This window comes from Lepus europaeus, chromosome 5, assembly GCF_033115175.1.
Source record: "Lepus europaeus isolate LE1 chromosome 5, mLepTim1.pri, whole genome shotgun sequence".
NCBI classification, from domain to species: Eukaryota; Metazoa; Chordata; class Mammalia; order Lagomorpha; family Leporidae; genus Lepus; species Lepus europaeus.
This window is the reverse complement of record NC_084831.1, coordinates 46,202,031-46,220,915: the sequence shown is the minus strand read 5'-3', so window position 1 is coordinate 46,220,915 and position 18,885 is coordinate 46,202,031. Positions and strand designations below refer to the sequence as shown.

Here is an 18,885-nt window from a genome sequence, read left to right as displayed (position 1 = left end):
GGGGAAAGTAGTGTTCATAAAAATCCAAGATGCCCCAGAATCTGAAAGCTTTTGAGGGCCGACCTGATACCACAGTGGAAAATTCCACAGCATGAAATTGTGGCTCGTGTGCAAAGTTATCGAAGACGCCCTATAGCATCACTTGCCGGCGATGTGTACAAGGTGTATGTGAAATACAAGAATTGTATGCTTAGACTGGGCTCCCATCCCCGAGATGTCTCAGTATGTATATGGCAAGTATCTCCAGGTCCTTCCCCTGCCTCCCCAAACCCCCAATCCTAAATATTTCTGGTCCCAAGCATTTTTGTTTTAAGACTTGTTTATTTATTTGAAAGGTAGAATTACAGAGAAAGAGGAAGACATGGAGAGAAAGAGATCTTCCATCCTCTGGTTCACTCCACCAAATGGCCACATCGGCTGGGGCTGGGCCAGGAGCCAGGAGCCAGGAGCCAGGAGCTCCATTTGGGACTCCTGCGTGGGTCCCAGGGGCCCAAGCACTTGCGCCATCTTCCGCTGCTTTCCCAAGCGCATCAGTAGAGAGCTGGATTGTAAGTGGGGCAGCTGGGACTCAAACCGTTGTCCATATGGGAGGCCTGCGTTGCGGGCAGTGGCCCAACCCGCTGAGCCACCGAGCAGGCCCAAGCATTCTAGATGAGGGTCACTCAGCCTTCAGTACCTCTGAGAACTGCGGCTGTCCCCAGGGCCTGGCCTCCCTGGCTTCCTCTTTCTCTCCCACACTCTGGGCACTGCCCAGACCTGTTTGCCATGAGCTGCCTCCTGCCCCCAAAACACAGGCTGTGACAAATTATCGTCCCCGGGAGTGTGAGTGAGTGACAGCCATCTCCTCAGTTTCCCCCAGCCTACCCAGGATGCCTTAGTCCTGGGGACATTCTACCAGCCGATTCCAGGCCCAGGGACGGGCCGATGGGAGCCGGCAGATGGCCGTCCAGGAAGCTAGGGAAGTGCGGGGCACCCCATCGCCGGGTGTCCCGCGCACTGGCTGGAGTGCAGGGTGAGGCAAGGCTCTCCCGTGGCTCCCTGAGCCGTCACGCTGGGGTGTTCCTGTTTGCTCCCCCACCTGCTCCCACCTGCTCAGCCGGGCCCCCCAGCCCACAGAGTCGGTCTCCCGCGCTCAAGCCCACCATCCCAGCCCAGGGCGACTGCAGAACGTCCAGGTCCGCCGTTCTTGGGTTTTGTCACCTGCGGATGGGGGTGGGCGTGGCACAGGGAAGAGACGCGGCAGAGGGGAACGTGTAACCTGTACTGTCTCCAGGGCACCACTTCTCTTCGGGTTTTGTAGAGCCTGCTGCCCCTCTCAGAAACGGACACGGAGGCCCAGAGGGCACCCGGCCTACCCCGCCCAGCGCCTTCTTGCGCCCCCTGGCGGCCGTCAGCAAGCGCTGGGTGGCCCTGCTGCCCCGCACCCCCCACTTCACCCAGCCCAGGGAGCCGCAAGCCGTGGTGCAGGGCATCCCGAAACTGCGTCGGCGGCTGGGCGGGACCACGGTGTAGACGGCTCCCGGCTCCGGCCATTCCTGAGAGGCTAGCGGTCACCCGCCTTCTTCGCCTCTTTTCTGGTCCTTTCTCCTCTTAAAAGAGAGGAACAGTGGGTGCTCAGCGAAAAGGGTCTGACCTCCCCCGGGGATTGACGAGGACGACACCGGACAGCGTGGGAACCCCGCGCTGGACACGTGGTCGGCAGGCGGTGCCCGCTCCCTTGGGCTGCCCCTGCCTCTGCCTTTGACCTTCCTCACCTGCCCAGTCCGCAAGGGATGGGAAGTGGGGAGGTGTCTGTCGCTTTCCAGCAGAGGGCGCACTAGCCACTGCTTTCTTCCTGGCTGAAGGAATTCGGGTTGCTGGGGCAGGAACTAACCCCACAAGACCCTGAGAAACACCCATTTGACAGATGCAGAATCTGAGGCCGGCAGAGCCAAGGTGAGCGACCCAAGGCAGCACCTGTACATAACAGAGCTAGCACTCTAACCAGGTGCCCAGCCCCCTCTGGGTGAGCCCCTTACCTCGGAGACACAGGTGTAAGACATTCTGATAAGCATCCCACTCCACGAACTGCTGCCCTTAGAGCTCCCTTCTGGGGACGATATGGAAAGGCAGAGACTGTGAGGCCCAGCATGAGGGATAGCCTGGGGTAGGGGGTGAACCAACTGGAATTCTGACAGGGCAGGGGGGGTGTTCCAGCAAAGGGACCAGCATGTGCAAAGGCACTGAGGCAAGTTCCCATGGACACGCAGCTGTAGATACTGCTGGATGCCAGACACAGGCCTGCAGCCCCAAGTCAACACCACCCTCCCGTGAGTTCCCAGACTGCCCACTGTGCTCATCTCTCTCTCGCCCACCTCCTGTGGGCTCCATCTCCTAGATGGAAGGATGCCCTCACCGTTGTCACCCTGGTCTGAGCCCCGTCATCTCTCTCTAGCTGACCTCCACTTCCGTCCTTGCCCTAGGAAGTCACCTCAGGGCCTTTGCACCTGCTCTCCAGCTGCCCGGAGTGCTCTTCCTCCAGATGTCTGCACGGCCCCCTCTCTCCCTCCCTCCTTCCAGGCTCACACACCCCCTTCACACAGAGGAGGTGGTCCCTGCGCTTGCTCTGAGCCTCCAGCACCCCGACCCGGAAGGGCTCCCTGTCCCCTTTCCAATCCATCTTTCACCACAGTACTCAGCCCCACCATGACACCACGCACACTGCTCATTCATCCTGTCTCAGATTTATCTGTCTCCTGCCACGGGAGCCCAAGCGCCCACGGGCTGGGCCCTCTGTGCACTCACTGCTGGATTCCCAGGGGTGAGAACAGGGCGGGCTCTGGATGCTGTTTGTAAGCAGGGAGGGGCTGGGGAGGGAGTACAAGGAGCAGAGAGAGGGAGGTGGGGGCGGAGCCACGGGAAACCTCCTGGGGTTGTGCGAGGGGACCAGCCGCATGTCAGATGCCAACAGGGAAGCTGTGCAGACCGCGACACCGAGCAGACAGTGCCAGCATCCCATATGGGCCCCAGATCGAGTCCCGGCTGCCCCACTAACAATCCAGATCTCTGCTGTGGCCCGGGAAAGCAGTAGAAGGTGGCCCAAGTCCTTGGGCCCCTGCACCCACGTGAGAGACCTGGAAGAAGCTCCTGGCTCCTGGTTTTGGATCAGCACAGCTCCAGCTGTTGTGGCCAACTGGGGAGTGAACCAGTGGATGGAAAACCCCTCTCTCTGTCTCTCCCTCTCACTGTCTGTAACTCTGCTTCTCAAATAAATAAATAAATATTAAAATAAAAAAGTCACTCAAGCGCCGGGTGCACCAAACGCCGTGCGTCCACAGGGGAATTTTCCAGAAGGCCCAGGAGAACTCGTCCCTTGCAGGTGACGTCCACTGGTTCTGGCTGCCATGGAGCCGGCAGCAGCTATGTCAAGGGCACAGAGGGCTGCTGGCTCCAGCAGAGCCTCCGGCAAATTCTTGCCAAGTGGCGTCACAGCCGAGGAGGGGCTCAAGAGGCAGCGAGCGAGAAGGCACGGGGTTTGCTGCCCGGAGTGTGTCTCACCGCAGCTGGCATGCGTCTGCCTTACAGGGTGAAGGCCCAGCCAGAGGATCTCATTTCCACAGCGGCCGCGGTGGCTCCCAGTCAGCCGGGGTCCAGGACTGGGCCCCTGGGTGTCGGCCAGCACCTGGCTCAGGGACAGCTGTGTGGTAAGAAAGAGCTCAAAGGGCAGGTCTTGGGGCGCTGCTTGGGACGCCCGCATCCTGCGTCCGAGTGCTCGACTCCAGTCCCCGCCGCTCTGCTGCCCATCCAGCTCCCTGCTGATGTGCCTGGGAAGGCAGCGGAGGATGGCCCAGTGCTAGGGCCCCTGCATCCGCGTGGGGGACCCTGATGGAGTTCCAGGTTCCTGGTTTTGGCCTGGCCCAGCCTAGTCTTGGATATTGTGAACATCTGGGGAATGAACCAGCAGAGGGAAGCCCTCTCTCTCTGCCTTTCAAGTAATAAGGTGGGTTTTTTTTTTTTTTTTTTTTATTTGAAAGGCAGAGAGAGAGATCATCCATTCACTCCCGAAATGGCTGCAATGGCCAGGGCTGGGCCAGGCTGAAGCCAGGAACCAGGAGCTTCTTCCAGGTCTCCTATGTGGGTGTGGGGGGGCCTAAGTACTTGGGCCATCTTCCACCGCTTTCCCCAGGCCATTAGCAAGGAGCCGGATCAGAAGTGGAGCAGCCGGGACTTGCACCGGCGCCCATATGGGATGCCGGCACTGCAGGTGGCAGCTTTACCTGCTATGCCACAATGCTGTGCCCCCAGGGTTATTTTTAAGAAAGCGGGTCCCACGTTATGACATGGCGGGTTAAGCCACCGCCAGCAACGCTGGTGTCCAATATGAGTACCAGTTAGAGCCCCTTCTGCTCTGCTTCTGATGCTGCTTCCTGCTAATGTGCCTGGGAAGGCAGCAGGTGATGGTCCGAGTGCCTGGGCTCCTGCCACTCACGTGGGAGACTGGATGAAGCTCCTCGTTCCTGGCTTCAACCTGGCCCAAGCCCGGCCATTGCAGCCATTTAAAGAGTGAACCAGCGGATGGACGCTCTCTTCATCTGTCTGTCTCTCTGCCTCTCAAATAAACAAGTCTTTAAAAAAAAAAAAAGAAAAAAAGAAAGCTGAAAATGGCATTGATGCTATCAAGCATAGCCATATTAATCATGATTAAAATAGCGCTTTGTGTTCCCACAGGACTCATAGCAAACACGCGTCACAGCACAGCCGACACGGGAAAGCTGAGTCAGACTTTATCTTTGCCATCAGAGAAAGAGCAGATGAGCAGTCAGCAGCGGCTGGGGGAGCAGCCAGGGAGATTTATGACTGGGAGGGGCCCGGGGAAAGCGTGAGAGAGGCCCCGCGCTCCCAGATCGGGTTCCCAGGGTCCCTGACACCCAAGGCCCTGGTGGCTGGCACAGGATGGCAGGTGAAGGGATGTGCCAGCTGTGCCCGGGGAACAAAAGACACCAGGAAGCCAAGAGGTGCCTGCTGCAGGCTGCAGAGTGGCAGACCTGGCCCTCACGCGGCCCCTCGGCCAGGCGCCCTGGCAGTGGGCATGGGGACCCACCTGCTCACACACAGCGAGAACAGGGCAGCTCAGAGGGTACAGAGGCTCACCCAGCTGGAGACTGGCTCTGTGGCCTTGGCTGGGCCTCCAGGGTGCTGGTGACCTTGAGCCAGTGACAGCTTTCCTGGGGGCTGCCGGCTAGGACGCAGATGAGTTGACCTGGAAAGAAAGGTGGGAAAGGTCCCTGGTCTTCCCGTCACACCTGCAACTTATTAACTCACTGCCCGCAGGGAAATTCTTCGCTTTGGGGACAGGAGGCCCCACCATTAATCCTTCGGGAATCAGAGCTGGTGGGTTCCCCCCAAGAAGGCCAAAGCAGGACTCCAACTCCAGATCCAGACCTCAGTTTGCCCTGGGGTCATAGCAGGGAGCGGAAGGGGCAGCAGTGACAGGGTAGGGGTGAGAGGGAGAGAGGCACAGGAGGGGATCTGGGTTTTGGTGACCTGGTAGGGAGGGGGCTAGCAAAGCATCACCAGTGGGTACGGGGCCAGCCCTGGGGAGCAGTTTCTGGAGGCAGAGGAGAGACAAGTGCCTGGGACCCTGGGAGACAGGCCGCAGCCGAGCGCAAGGCGGGAGCCACCCATGCCAGCCCTCTCCCCAGCGCAGAAGTGGAGGTGGGGGTCGGCGCACCGTGCACTGGAACCCTATGGCATTCTGGGCCTGAGCCTGAGGACTGCTGTCCCCTGGTCTCTAACAGGCTCGCTCTGGCTGCTAAGCTGGGAGACCAGGAGGGGGCGTGGAGGCTCGAACACACACACACCCCTCCCGCTCCCCGCTCTGGGACAAGCCCAGGCCTGCGACCCAGCCAGGCCTGAAGGAAAACACCAGCTCTGACTTCATGCTCTGTGACTTGGCCTCTCTGAGGCTGTGTCCCTGCCTGTTGAGTGGGGACGCCATCACATGTAGTGGAGAGGCTCTTTAATTTTTATTTTTAATTGACTCATTTGAGAGGCAGAGAGAGACAGAGATCTCCCATCCACTGGTTCATTCTACGAGAGCCAGGCTAGCCCAAGCCCAAGCCAGGAGCCCAGAACTCAACCCAGGTCTCCTTCATGGGTGGCAGCCATCACCTGCTGCCCACCAGGGAACACATTAGCAGGAAGGGAGAACTGGGGGCAGAGCTGGGACTTGAACCCAGACACTCTGATAGGGGACGCAATCATCCCACAGAGCATCTAACACCTGTGCCAACACTTGCCCCAGAATTTTTTTTCTAAAGTTTTATTTGTTTATTTGAAAGGCAGAGCAACACAGAGAGAGGGAGAGACACAGAGATTTTCCATTCACTGGGTCACCCTCCAAATGTTCACAATAGCAGGGGCCAGGCTAGGCTGAAGCCGGGAGCCAAGGCAGACCATCAGGGTCTCCCATGGGCCTCCCACGTGGGTGGCAGGAGCCCCAGTACTTGAGCCACCATCTGTTGCATGTGAGCAGGTGCATGTGAGCAGGCAGCTGGCTCAGAAGTGGAGGTGGGGGGTGGCTCTGTGGCTTAGCTGGTAAAGCTGCCACTTGCGATACCTGCATCCCATACAAGTGGCAGTTCAATTCCAGGCTGCTCTGCTTCCAATCCAGCTCCCTGCTAATGACCTGGGAGAAGCAGCAAAAGATGGCCCAAGTGCTTGGACCCCTGCCACTCATGGGGGAGACAGAGAAGAAGCTCCTGGCTCCTGGCTTTGCTTGGCCTGGCCCAGCCCTGACCATTGCAGCCATCTGGGGAGTGAACCAGCAGATAGATCTCTCTCTCTCTCTCTCTCTCTCTCTCACTGTCTCTCCCTTTCTCTCTATTCTCCCACTCTTATTCCCATTTTGCAGGGGAGGACACTGAGGCAGAGATGGAGAAAGTCACTTGTCCATGGCCACTCAGATGGTACCTGGTAAGCTCATGCACAGGTGGTCTGGACTCAGAGTTCACGTTCATCTGGTTATAAACTTGAGCTGTGACCTTGGGCTGGCTCTGCCTTCCCTTCTCATCCACACAAAATCTAGGGGTAGCCACCACTAACCGCCAGCCACATGAGCGTGCCAGCGTGGATGTTCTGAATGCCTGCAGCCTTGCTGACATCACAGGTGGCAGAAGAACCGCCCAGCTGGGCCCAGAAACCCACAGGATCAGGAGACATCTTGAAATAGGCTTTATTTTAAGCCAGCAGTTTGGGGGTGGCTTGCTCCATAGCAACATAGCAAACACTGCAGAGCAGGCTCTGTGTGCAGTTTTGTCTCCGGTTTCAGGGCCGACTAAGAGCCTGTGCCTGCAGCACCTAGAGCAGGACTCGTCTCTCCTGAATGACGTCAAGGTCAAGGACGACGCTCTCATAGCTGGGCGGGGGCAGGGGCGGCGGGGTCCCAAGCAGGGCATCTCCCGGGGCACTGCACTTCAGGTCTGCCTGCATGGGGTACACAGGTGGGGTCGGCAGCCCCTCAGCCAGTGGACGGTGCATGGCTTCCGAATAAGTGGGGATGGTGACTCCCTCTGGGGTCCTGGGGACACAGAACAAGAGCTGTTAGCAGGGGCTCGTGCAGACACCTACTGCGTGCCAGAGAACAGGAGGAGGCTTGGGCGAGGGAGGCTTCCCACCCTGGCCTTCCTGCCTGGGCGGCTTCCCAGTATCCCGTATGTATGACTGATGCATGGCAAGAGCCAGCCCCTGCAGGCCTCGGCCCTCCCGCCTCTCCCTCCGTGCCCCACATGTGCCCCCCACACTCCTCAAGCCTCCTCCATCGTCTCCGCAGGGACAGCCCGCCCCATGCCCCTCCCCCACCCTGCTGCTCCTTGGAGACTGTTCTCCTTACCACTCCCCCCACCCCATGTGCACACGCGCACATGCACACGCACCTCTCCCACTCCCCACTCTGGGCTCCCGCGTGCCCTCCTCTGCCGCCACCTGGCCCTGCTTGGCTGTTCCAAGGACAGGGAGTGACTCCGAGTGTCTACAGGCTGTGTGACAGACAGACAGACAGACAGACTCAGAGCACCTGCAGGCTTCCGGCCCTGGTATGGGAAGTCGGCCACGGGACTGCCTGCGCTTGCCTCCAGAGCCGCGCCCCCAGCCTCCTTGGCAGGGAAGGACAGGACCAAGAACAGGGCTCCCGGATGCTGGTAAGCCGGGTTCCATTGCTGTGTGACCTGGGCTCTGTTCACACCTCTGAACCCCTTTCTCCTCATCTGTAAAATGAGGACCATCATCCCCATGTCACAGCTTCAGGGCGGGGAGACACTTTGGGTAAAGCTTCGGCAGCATTCAGAAAGAGGTGAGCCAGCCAGAGCCCCCAACCCCTGCCCTTCTCACCTGCTGGCCACGCCCCTGCCCCTCCCCAGCTCTGCGAGGCCTGGGGACAGGAGCTGGGCTCTGGGTCTGCCTGGGGCCACCCAGCAGGTGACAGCTGGCACAGCCAGGCACAGGTGCCCGGTGAGCTCAGCCGGAGCAGGAAGTTTGCTTAGAGGGCAGGTGTGGAGCGGCCCTCGGGCCACCCACTGTTGCCTTGGTGGCCAGCAGGGCCTACCCAGACCTAAGTCTCCAAGGCCCTGGCCTCAAACACCAGGAACCGCACACTCCTGGGAGGAGGGCTCTGTTCACGGCGTATTCCGGGTACGTGGCATATGCGGGGTTGTCCTGCTCGGATGGGCTCCACACACAGGCAGCTGCACCCGGGCTGGCGCTCACCCACTCTGGGGCCCGGCATTGGCCTTGCTGCCCCTCAGCCAAGGGAGGCAAACGCAGTGGGGGAAGCAGAGGAACTTGTGTTCACCCCACACCTGGGCCCTGTAACCTCACTTCCTATTCCTGAGCACTGCAGCGGGGGAGGGGCACCACAGATGAGTGGAAGTCACGTGTCGACCAAGGGCTAAAACACTGGCTTTGCTTGATGGTGAGGCTCACGCTGACTCCACCCGTCACGCCTCTTTCCCAAGCTGACTAAAACCTCACCCTACCTCAGTTTCCTCATCTGTAAAATGGGTCTTGTCTTTGTGTGAACCTCACCAGCTGGTGAAGGTCAAGTCAGGGAGTACACCGGAGAGCACGCTGTACGCTGTAACGCCCAGCCCTGGCGGAGAAGCGGAAGTGTGCAGAACCCTGACAGCAGACACACTTCCCACCGATCCATTTCCAGAGCCCAGCGTCGTCACAGGCAAAGGGCTGTCCCCAGTGGGACTGTCAGAGGGGGACTCAGACACGGCTCAGGAAACCTGAGCCGCCAGTACAAGGACACAGAAGAAGGCGCGGAGACTGAACCTGGTCTTGCCTGCTGTCCCCACTGAAGGTGGGGGTCGTGGGGCGGAGCTATCAGTCAGGGTGCGGGCTCCCCAGGGGCAGGGGCGCTGTGTGCCGTCCACGACCGTCTTGTCAGATCTCTGAGCAGGCCCCGTGCCCAGGACGCGTTCCATCAGTAGTCAAGGCCACAGAGAAGGAGTAGACAATTACGTGGGGATGGGAAGGCCCAGGAGAGGGGGGCCTCTGGCTGTGACCTGATGGCCAGGTGCTTGGGCAAGAGCAGCCCAGGAGTGTCCCCATGGCGTCCTGGGGGCTGCGTGGGCAGCTGGGCTGAGCAGACACCATCTCGGGGACGGGGATAAGGGTGGGCAGCTCGCACGGGCCGCTGCCTTGACACCCAGCCACCCTGGTTTCAGAGCCCAACACTGGGGTCCCAGAGCCTGAAGCAGGCCCCCAGGTGGGCTTCCTGCTGGACAAGGTGGATGCAGGTGAGTGCCGTGTGTGCAGATGCCACCTGCCCCATGCATGCGGGCCAGGCACCAGGCCAGAGCGTCTCAGGCCTGGCCTGCTTCCTGCTGGCCGCTGCCTGGGAGCTGGTCTTCTCCCGGGAGGAAGGAAGGCACCGGCCCTGACCTCCAACAGTCAGCTCACACCGCAGTGCGACCATCGGACCCAGACGCCATCCTCGCTGGTCCTGGGGAGGCCCAGGCCGCCAGTGCGAATGCTCCTGCACCTTTAACTGGGGGTAGGTTTTCCCTGCAGCAAAGGCTGGCTCCCAGAGGTCACAGGTTGGAGGTCAGAGGTCAGGCTCAGCAGCTCAAGCCTCAGCCCAGGGCTTGGGCAGCGGTGGAAGAAGGCTCTGCAGCCAGCAGGCCCCGTACTCTCCAGCCTGCGAGCTGCACCAAGGGAGGCGGGCAGGAGGGGACCACAGAGGCCCCTCCCTGGGAGGCAGAGCGCACAAAGGCGCGGGCGATGCCTGCGCTGTTACCAGGCACAAGCCGGCTCTGGGCCCGGCTGATGCTCTCGTTACAGCTCCAGCACAGTCTGAAATCCCAGCCGAGTTGTTTCACAGCGTGCATTTCTCACAAACTTTGTGGAGCACCCTGGTATCCACACAGAACACAACAGATACACACTACATCGGTGGTGTTCAAATGTCCTGGGAGGATTAAGAAAAAATGGCTAAGAAGACTGAGTGGAGGCGGTAATGAGAAAAGATTGAGAAATGCTGGCATAACGCTCACAGATCTAACTACTCTGGTTTGTCATCCGTCCCTGTCGTGGAAGGCCTAGTGCCAGGTTGTGTGACTGGGCCCCCCAACCCCCTGCTGACCTGCAGCTCTTCTTGTCCAAGGCCTCCATGGTACAGTAGTCCAGGTCTCTGGGGCAAGGGCGCGGGTCCCACTGGGGCGGCCCCTGCACGCTGGCCTTGAGGGACCAGAGCAGGCCACAGAGCAGCAGCAGGCCACCAACGCTGCAGCAGAGGAAGCTGACCGGCCTGAGCAGGGGGCCGGGGGTGGCAGGGGCGGGGTGCTCGGTAGGCGGGGCCTGCTGGGTGGGCGGGGCACCTGCCTCTCCTTCACTCCACCAGGCGAAGCACAGTGTCCCGGTCACCAGAATCACCAAGCCGCCGGCCGTCATGCAACAGCGGGTGGCAGAGGCCATGCGGCGGCCGTCATACATCTGGACAGGGCAAAGAAGAGAGAAGAGCAAGTGGGCCGCCGCTCGGGTCCCGGGGAGCCTGGGTGCAGTCCCCCCGTGAGCGAGGGCATGGTGAGACCCTGGAGAGATCATGGGACACAGATGAAGACTTGGCAGTGCCCCCTGGAAGCCACAAACAATGCATGTTGGGTTCCTGGCACCACACCCAGGGCCCGGTCGGAGCGGCCAGGTGCGGCCTGCTCACTCTGGGACTCTGCAGGTGCCAGGAGCTTTGTCACTTGCTGGGTACGAGAGGCTGGGAGCCAGGAGAGTGAGCACATGACAGGTGGGCCACCCAGGCCCATGGGGGCACCACACTGCCCTCCCCATCCAGCAGGGAAATATTTGAAGACCCGGAGCAAGGGGGAAAGAGGACGCTGAAAAGTCTGAGGGTGAACTTCACGACGTGGGACAAAACGTCATGCACAGAGATGCTCACCGTGGCCTTGCCTAGGAGGCCATGATGTGGAAAAGGCCTGAATGTCCAAGTATAAAGAAATGGAAAGGTGAGGCCGGCGCTGTGGCGTAGCTGAGAAAGCCGCTGCCTGCAACACTAGCATCCCATAGGGCGCCGCTTCGTGTCCTGGCTGCTCGCTGCACTTCTGATCTAGCTCTCTGCTATTGGCAGGGGAAAAGCAACAGAAGACAGCCCAAGTGTTTGCGCCCCTGCACCTTTGTGGGAGACCTGGATGTAGCTTCTGGCTCCTGGTTTTGGCCTGGTCTAGCGCTGGACAGTGAAGCAGCAGATGGAAGACCTCTCCCTCTCCCTCTCCCTCTCCCTCTCCCTCTCCCTCTCCCTCTCCCTCTCCCTCTCCCTCTCCCCCTTTCAAAATAAATAAATCTTTTTTTAAAAAAAGTGAATGTGGCAGCCAGCACCGTGGCTCAATGGGATAATCCTCGGCCTTGAGGCGCCGGCACCCCGGGTTCTAGTCCCAGTCGGGGCGCCAGATTTTGTCCCGGTTGCCCCTCTTCCAGTCCAGCTCTCTGCTGTGGCCCGGGAGTGCAGTGGAGGATGGCCCAAGTGCTTGGGCCCTGCACCCCATGGGAGACCAGGAGAAGCACCTGGCTCCTGGCTTCAGATTGGCGCGGTGTGCCAGCCGCAGCGCACCGGACGCAGCAGCCATTGGAGGGTGAACCAACGGTAAAGGAAGACCTTTCTGTCTCTGTCTCTCTCTCACTGTCTACTCTGCCTGTCAAAAAAAAAAAAAAAAAAAGTGAATGTGGCAAAATGTTCAAAAAGCAAAGAAGCGGGAAGTGAGCTGCGGCGTGACTTCTGTGTGGGATGATTAACGTTAACCCATTTAAAACACATCCAAGAAGCTCAGCACAAGCGTCTGGCAACCAGGAGGAAGCACACGTGGTGCTGTGCTGTTTTCAAGCCAGCATACCAAGTTTGGCCTGCAGTGTCGGCTCAGGGAAAGAAAGCAACACACGGGAAAAGAGTATTGGAAGGAGGCCTGGCCCTGGCCCACACAGACAGCTGAGGCCGAAGCCTGGGAGCAGGCTGTCCCCAAGGCCAGTCTGTAGGCTGTGCACTGTCCCCACACTTCCCTCGGCCTGCTGGCTTCCATGGGCTCCTCCCAAGACAGCCTAACCCTCACCACAGAAAGCCTCTCTGAGGGGGCTGGCGCTGTGGCGCAGTGGGTTAACGCTCTGGCTTGAAGTGCCCACATCCCATATGGGCGCTGGTTTGAGACCCGGCTGCTCCACTTTCGATCCAGCTCTCTGCTATGGCCTGGGAAAGCAGTAGAAGATGGCCCAAGTCCTTGGGCCCCTACACCTGTGTAGGAGACCTAGAAGAAGCTCCTGGCTTCAGATCGGCACAGCTCTGGCCGTTGTGGCCAACTGGGGAGTGAATCAGCGGATGGAAGACCTCTCTCTCTGTCTCTCCTCTCTCTGTGTAACTCTGACTTTTGAATAAATAAATCTTAAAAAAAAGAAGAAGAAGAAGAAGAAAGCAAGCTTCTCTGAGGACACATGAAAATGCCCAAGGGCCGAGAGAGGCCACTTGTCAGTGCCTAGGACTTCCCGCCTGTGAATTCCTGCCTCTGGTGTGCAGCTCATGCAGGGAGAAAAAGAAGCAGAAGCCGGCTACACCTGCACCCTGTCCCCGTCAGACAGTGCGGGAAGGCTGGAGAAGGCAGCAGGTGCAAAATGCGCCAGCAAACCAGCCACAGGGCACCCTCGCCTGTGCGCTAGGGCCCCGGGGAAGGCCTGCTGCACGCTCAGCACCTGCCCGAGTCCCCGTGGTCAGGGCTGGGAAGATGCTCATTTTACAAAAGAGGAGACGCAGCCCCAAGAGGCGAGGGAGCTGCCCAAGTTCAGAGACAGGGACTCTCGCCTGCACCAGGAGACTGGGGGGCATTTTACTCTGCCTGAAAGTGGCCACGGCTCCTTGTGGGGAAAAGAAGGAACCACAGACGAGAATAAAAATGCAACACAGAAGTCACCATGTGGCCCTGCGGGGACATGTCCTGCCCACTGCTCCTTTGGCCTGCACACAGAGGGTGTGCTGGGCACAAACCTGGCCGGGCACCACGCCCTGCATTTTGCAGCTGCCCCATGGCTTACTCCACACAACCCAGGACAACCCCTGGGGCGACAGCTTGCCCCAGGTCAGTGCTGGACTTGGAACCAGGTCTAAGCCGATGCCAGTCACTCTGTGTGTGCACAGCCAGGCCTCTCCCTGTGTGGTAGGGACCACGCTGAGCAGCAATGTGTGCATGTGGACGTCTTTCGCATGGGCCGCCCTCACGCTCACCACGTACTGCCCTCCTTCCTGGCCTCGAGGTCCCCAGGCCTCAGACAGGCCTGCACAGTGGCCCTCAGGGTGCTCCCACCTGGGTCACCTGTGTGTGCGTGTTCCCCTCCCTCCCTAGGGACCCTCTCCCTCACTGCAGGCAGGGCAGCCTGCCATCCTGGATGCTGTCAACATTCCCTGTCCCACTATACTACAGTGGCTTGCTTTATTACAGATCAGGCTGGGACCCGCTACCCACAGGAGGTCCTGGCCCCCGCCCCTGTCCAAGAAGGGGTCTTCAGGCAGTAGCTCAGCTCTCAGGACCACGCACCTCCAGATCCTGGACCCTGATCCGGGAGGAAGGAAGGGCTCCCTGCCCTGGGAATGGCATAGCCCCAGTCCAGTGGGAGTGGAGGGGACAGGCAGGAAGTTCAGCGGATCCCAGGAAAGTCCCACTCCAATCCGGGCACTCACTCAGGGCCTGCCAGGTTGCCTTTGCCTCCACTGCCCTCCCACCCATCTCCTTCAGCCTCTCCCCCGCTGCCTTTCCCCAACCTCCTACCCAGGAGCCCTCTGCTCAAATCCAGGGCCCTCACCGGATGCCTTGTTCCAGGTCCACCCCTTCCCAGAAGTCCTTCTGCCAGGAGCACCACCCCTCCAGCCAGGGCAGCTGGGTCAGATCTCTCCGTCACCCCCTCTGACCAGGGTTACTCTGTCAGCTCTGGGACCCTGGGCAGCCCGTTCCGCCTGTCTGAGCTCAAATCTATAGAGGAGACGCCAGCTGTAGGTGAGGTAGCGTGACACCCAGAGGCCGGGCTCTGCTCCCACACTGGGCATGCCATCTAGCTCCTGCAGCCTCAGTGCTCTGCTCTGTGAAGTGGGCACAGCACCACCAGATTGCCTGTGAAGATTAAAATACATGGAGGGGCCGGCACTGTGGCACAGTAGGTTAATCCTCCGCCTGTGGTACTGGCATCCCATATGGGTGCCGGTTCGAGTCCCAGCTGCTCCTCTTCCGATCCAGCTCTTTCCTGTGGCCTGAGAAAGCCATGAAAGATGGCCCAAGTCCTTGGGCCCCTGCACCCACGCGGGAGACCCAGAAGAAGCTCCTGGCTCCTGCCTTCAGATCAGCCAATTGGGGAGTGAACCAGCAAATGGAAAATCTCTCTCTGAATTTCCTCCTCTCTGTGTAACTCTTTCATTTAAATAAATAAATCTTTAAAAAGAAATACATGGAAACACTTACTCTCCTAGCACTAGGCTTTTTCTTTTCACAGCAGCAGTTAGTACCTGTCGGCACCCTCCATCTTACGGCACCTGCCAGCACCAGGGCCAGCCTGCAGGGACAGTCAGGGTTAGGAAGCCCCTCAGAGCCAGGGGCTACGCAGTGCCCCCGTCTCGACTCCAGGTGACCAAGAAGGGCGCTTGGGTGCCAGTTTCCATGAAGATCGAAACTCTGAGCAAGAACTGGGCTGACCCAGCCCTTTCTAACCACCAGGGAAACCGAGGCCACCCCGCAAGTAAGAGCCCAGGCGGAGGTTGCCCGCAAGCCACTGCGGCCAAGCTTAAGGGACGGGCACTAGAAGCCGCCGAGATGTCGCAAACCAGGGCGAGAAGGACGCTTACCCCGTCCCGGGGCGCGTGGAGGTGGGCGGGTGGCGGTCCCTCCAGGGGCTGGGCCGCTCTCCCTCTGGCCGTCGGGGCGCCGAGCCCGGCTACGTCCTCTGCTCGCGAGGTGCCCGCCGCAAGCCGGGAGCGCTGTCCGCCCCCAACTCTCCTCCCAGACGCGTCCTTATGGCTCGCGGGTCCCGCGACTCCCGGTGGCCGTGGCTTGGGCGGCTCCAGGTGCCCAGTCGCCAGCCACTCCCGCTCCGCCCGAACTTAAAGCGACAGCGCGACTGGGCCTGGCGGGAGAGGCGGGGCGGCGGGGCCATCCCGGGAACCGCTGGGAATGTCAGTCCTTGGGGCGGGGGTGGCGGCAAGGCGGCCTCCTCCTCCCAGTCTACACACAGGGAAACTGAGGCCTGAAGCGGCAAGTCTCCCGCCTACAGCGCGGATGTAACCGTGAGGGCCTTTTTCTTCTCACCGTGGTCAGTCGGAGAGCAAAGCCCCCAGCCAGCGTGACAGAGCATAAGGCGTTCTTGGCGAAGACCCGCATCCAGGCCCTCCCAGGTCGCTGCCTAGCTGCAGAGGTCTGACCTGCTCCTCCGGACCCCCAACAGGGGAGTTCGGGCGTCCCCAGCTCGCACCTGTGCACGTCAAGGGAGCCAGTTCCAGGGTCTGTTAGGGTCTGGGTTTTGCATTTTTCTGCTGCTCCAACCAATCAGGGGACTGGAGCCAGGCTGCCTCCAGCCATGCCAAGGCTTCCCCCTGGAGCTGTGGTGGCCACCTCCTCCTCCAGCCCAGCGACATGGACAGCGGAAGGTCGGAGCCACAGGGCAGGTTAGCCGCAGGGCCCAGGCCCCCTGTTCCCAGACTCTCGGGCCCGAGGACGCCTTCCAGCCCGGAGCCCTGGAGCGCTCCGAGCACCAATGCTTCCTCTGGGACAGTGTTTCAGCTGTCACCTTGTCTCCCCGTCCCTCGGTGTGCCGTCTGTGTGCACAGAGACAGGCTCAGGGAGGGACAGTGGCCTGGGCAAGCCCTTGGGGCTCAGAAGCAGCTGAGCCAAGCCAGGAACCCGGCAGGCCTCCTTCAACTTGCCTATTCCAGAGGTGGGCAACATCTGGAACCAGAGGCCACTGGCAGCCCTGTGGGTCAGGGGAGAAGTGAGTGGGCAGCTAAGGCCGTGGATCATTCAGCCCCACTCATTTCTGCAAGGGCGTAAGTCCATCGTTGGTTATAAGAGACCCTCCCAGGGCCCAGCCAAGGTGCTGAGCTCCTGCCTCGCAGCATGAGAGTGATTTGATTGGGTTCCTGGCTCCCAACTTCAGCCCAGCCCAGCTCCAGGCATCTGGGGAGTGATCCAGCAGATGGGGGTGCTGTGTGTGTGTGTGTGTGTCCTCTCCCCCACCCCAGGCTGAGGTCCGGGCCTGGGCAGGATGAAGTTGCTGGGATACACCCAAGCATGGCTGAAACTGGAGCCTCCTGGCCCAGGCTGGAAACTAGGGCCACAGAATTGGCCAGGTGGTGATTTCTGTCCTATCAGCTACTCCCAGGCTGGAAGAGGAAGACAGGCCACGGGCCACGTACTTCTCTCTCTCTTTTTATTTTTTTTAAGATTTATTTATTTATTTGAAAGGCAGATTTACAGAGAGGCAGAAGTAGAGAGAGAGAGAGAGATGTCTTCCATCCATTGGCTCACTCCCCAAATGGCTGCAAAGGCCAGAGCTGCGCTGATCCGAAGCCAGGAGCCAGGAGCTTCTTCTGGGTCTCCCATGTGGGTGGGACTTGGGCCATCTTCTACTGCTTTTCCAGGCCACAGCAGAGAGCTGGATCAGAAGTGGAGCAGCTGGGACTTGAACCGGCACCATATGGGACGTCAGCACTGCAGGTGGCGGCTTTACCCGCTACGCAACAGCGCCAGCCCCCACATTCTTCTCTTGAAGCTGTGATCTCGTTGTCTATAAAATGGAAACAATGGTAGCTCCTCACCAGGGTTGTCATGAGGACTCTGTTAGATCTTATCCCCTGGGGAGCCAGCCTGGCTCTGCTGTCACATGACATGGTGGCTCCATTTAGGAATCTCCCCTAGTCCATGGTGACCCCAATCCCACCCCGGGAGCAGGGAGCAGGTGTGATGCAGTTCACACCTGGATCCAGCCAGACCCGGCCCACCTGGGACCAGAGCGGCTAGTTGGGACTAATGGGGATCCAGGGATCTGGCCCATTTCTCTGGCTCCATCTTCTTCCTCCCCCTCCCAGGTGAACTGGTCCAGCCTCCAGGTCTGCGTGATACTCAGGCACGGTGGTGAGCTCGCAAGCTGGGATGCACCTGCAGACCCTCGGCGAACAAGCAGCTGGGCCACTCAGAGAAAACTGGTCACCAGCTTCTGCCTCAAGGGGGCAGGCAGGGAAGGGGCTGTCGCTGGTACCCACTCATTGCAGGTCAAGTCCCGGAGGTTTGGAGAGAAGGGCGTTGCCCACGGTTCTCAGCTCCGAAGCGGGGAAGTGGGGAGAAGAGGTGCTGGATCCACCTGCATCTGGATCTTCCAGAGCCTGTGCACTTTTCCATTTTTACCACATTGCCCCTTCCCCAGTTACAGCGTGGGCTGCTGCTACTGCCTCCCCGGCCTGTCTGTCCCCAGAGCCGCCTGCCCATCACACACACCAGCTTGAGCTTCCTGACCAGACTGTCACTGGCCTAAAGCTCTCAGTGGCTCCTCATCGCCCTCAGAATACCCACCTCAGCTCCTGAGCACGCTGGCTTTGTGAGCAGGTCCCGGGCACGCCCAAGCTTGGTTTCCTGTGCTCCCCACTGTGCCACTCTGCTGTGTCCCTGTGTTGCTGTCTGCTGTGTTGCTGGTACAGCACCCACCCCCGCACCGGCTTCTCCTGGTAAGCTCATGAGCTTCCTCAGAAACTCAGCTCACGGGTCACCTTCTCCGTGGACCTCTCGGTGTCCCAGGGCAGCGTGATGTGGTCCCTCTTCATGACAGGTGGAAGAATGGCCTCCAGCGAAATGCTCCCGAAAAGCAGCCAGCCGTGGAGAAGGAATGAAGCATCATCCCTGGAACCAGAGGGCCCCAGGGTTGCTGGGAGGGCTAAATGAATTATCATACAGTGTTGGACTCATCAGAGAGCAGCTGTCCCTGCCAGTGCCATTCTTCTGTAAGCAGGAAACGATCTGTGGTCTTGGAAAAGCCTCCTCCCCACCTCCTGTCTCCAGGACAAGGGTCTGGTGTCCTTTTCCAGGGACTTCAGACTCACCCCTGGCCAGACACAACCGGCCACATGTGTATCTGACAAACATTGGCTCGTGCACGGCACACCGGTTTTTCATCGAACACAAGCTACCATAAACAGCTTTTTATTTTTCACTGCACTCTAATTAACTGCTTCTGTGTCTGGCTCCCCTACTGAATGTCTCTCAGAGGCAGACACGGACATCTTGTGCCCTGTCCCTGTGGCCTCGCCATCTCACAGCAGCACACAGTAGGCCCACCGTGACTTTATGTGGCAAGCAGCATGGGACATGCAATGGGGGCTCTCTGTGC

General features: G+C 59.7%; 1 protein-coding gene across 1 annotated transcript; it reads right to left on the bottom strand.

The window, feature by feature from the left end:
- Positions 1-7,338: 7,338 nt before the first annotated feature.
- Positions 7,339-15,890, bottom strand: TMEM61 (transmembrane protein 61). The gene is made up of 4 exons (XM_062190087.1): positions 15,819-15,890; positions 15,452-15,636; positions 10,625-11,032; positions 7,339-7,558 (listed from the first exon to the last, which is right to left on the bottom strand). Exons 1-4 carry the CDS (start codon positions 15,888-15,890, stop codon positions 7,339-7,341), a joined length of 885 nt encoding a protein of 294 aa, XP_062046071.1.
- Between the last annotated feature and the right edge of the window lie 2,995 nt (positions 15,891-18,885).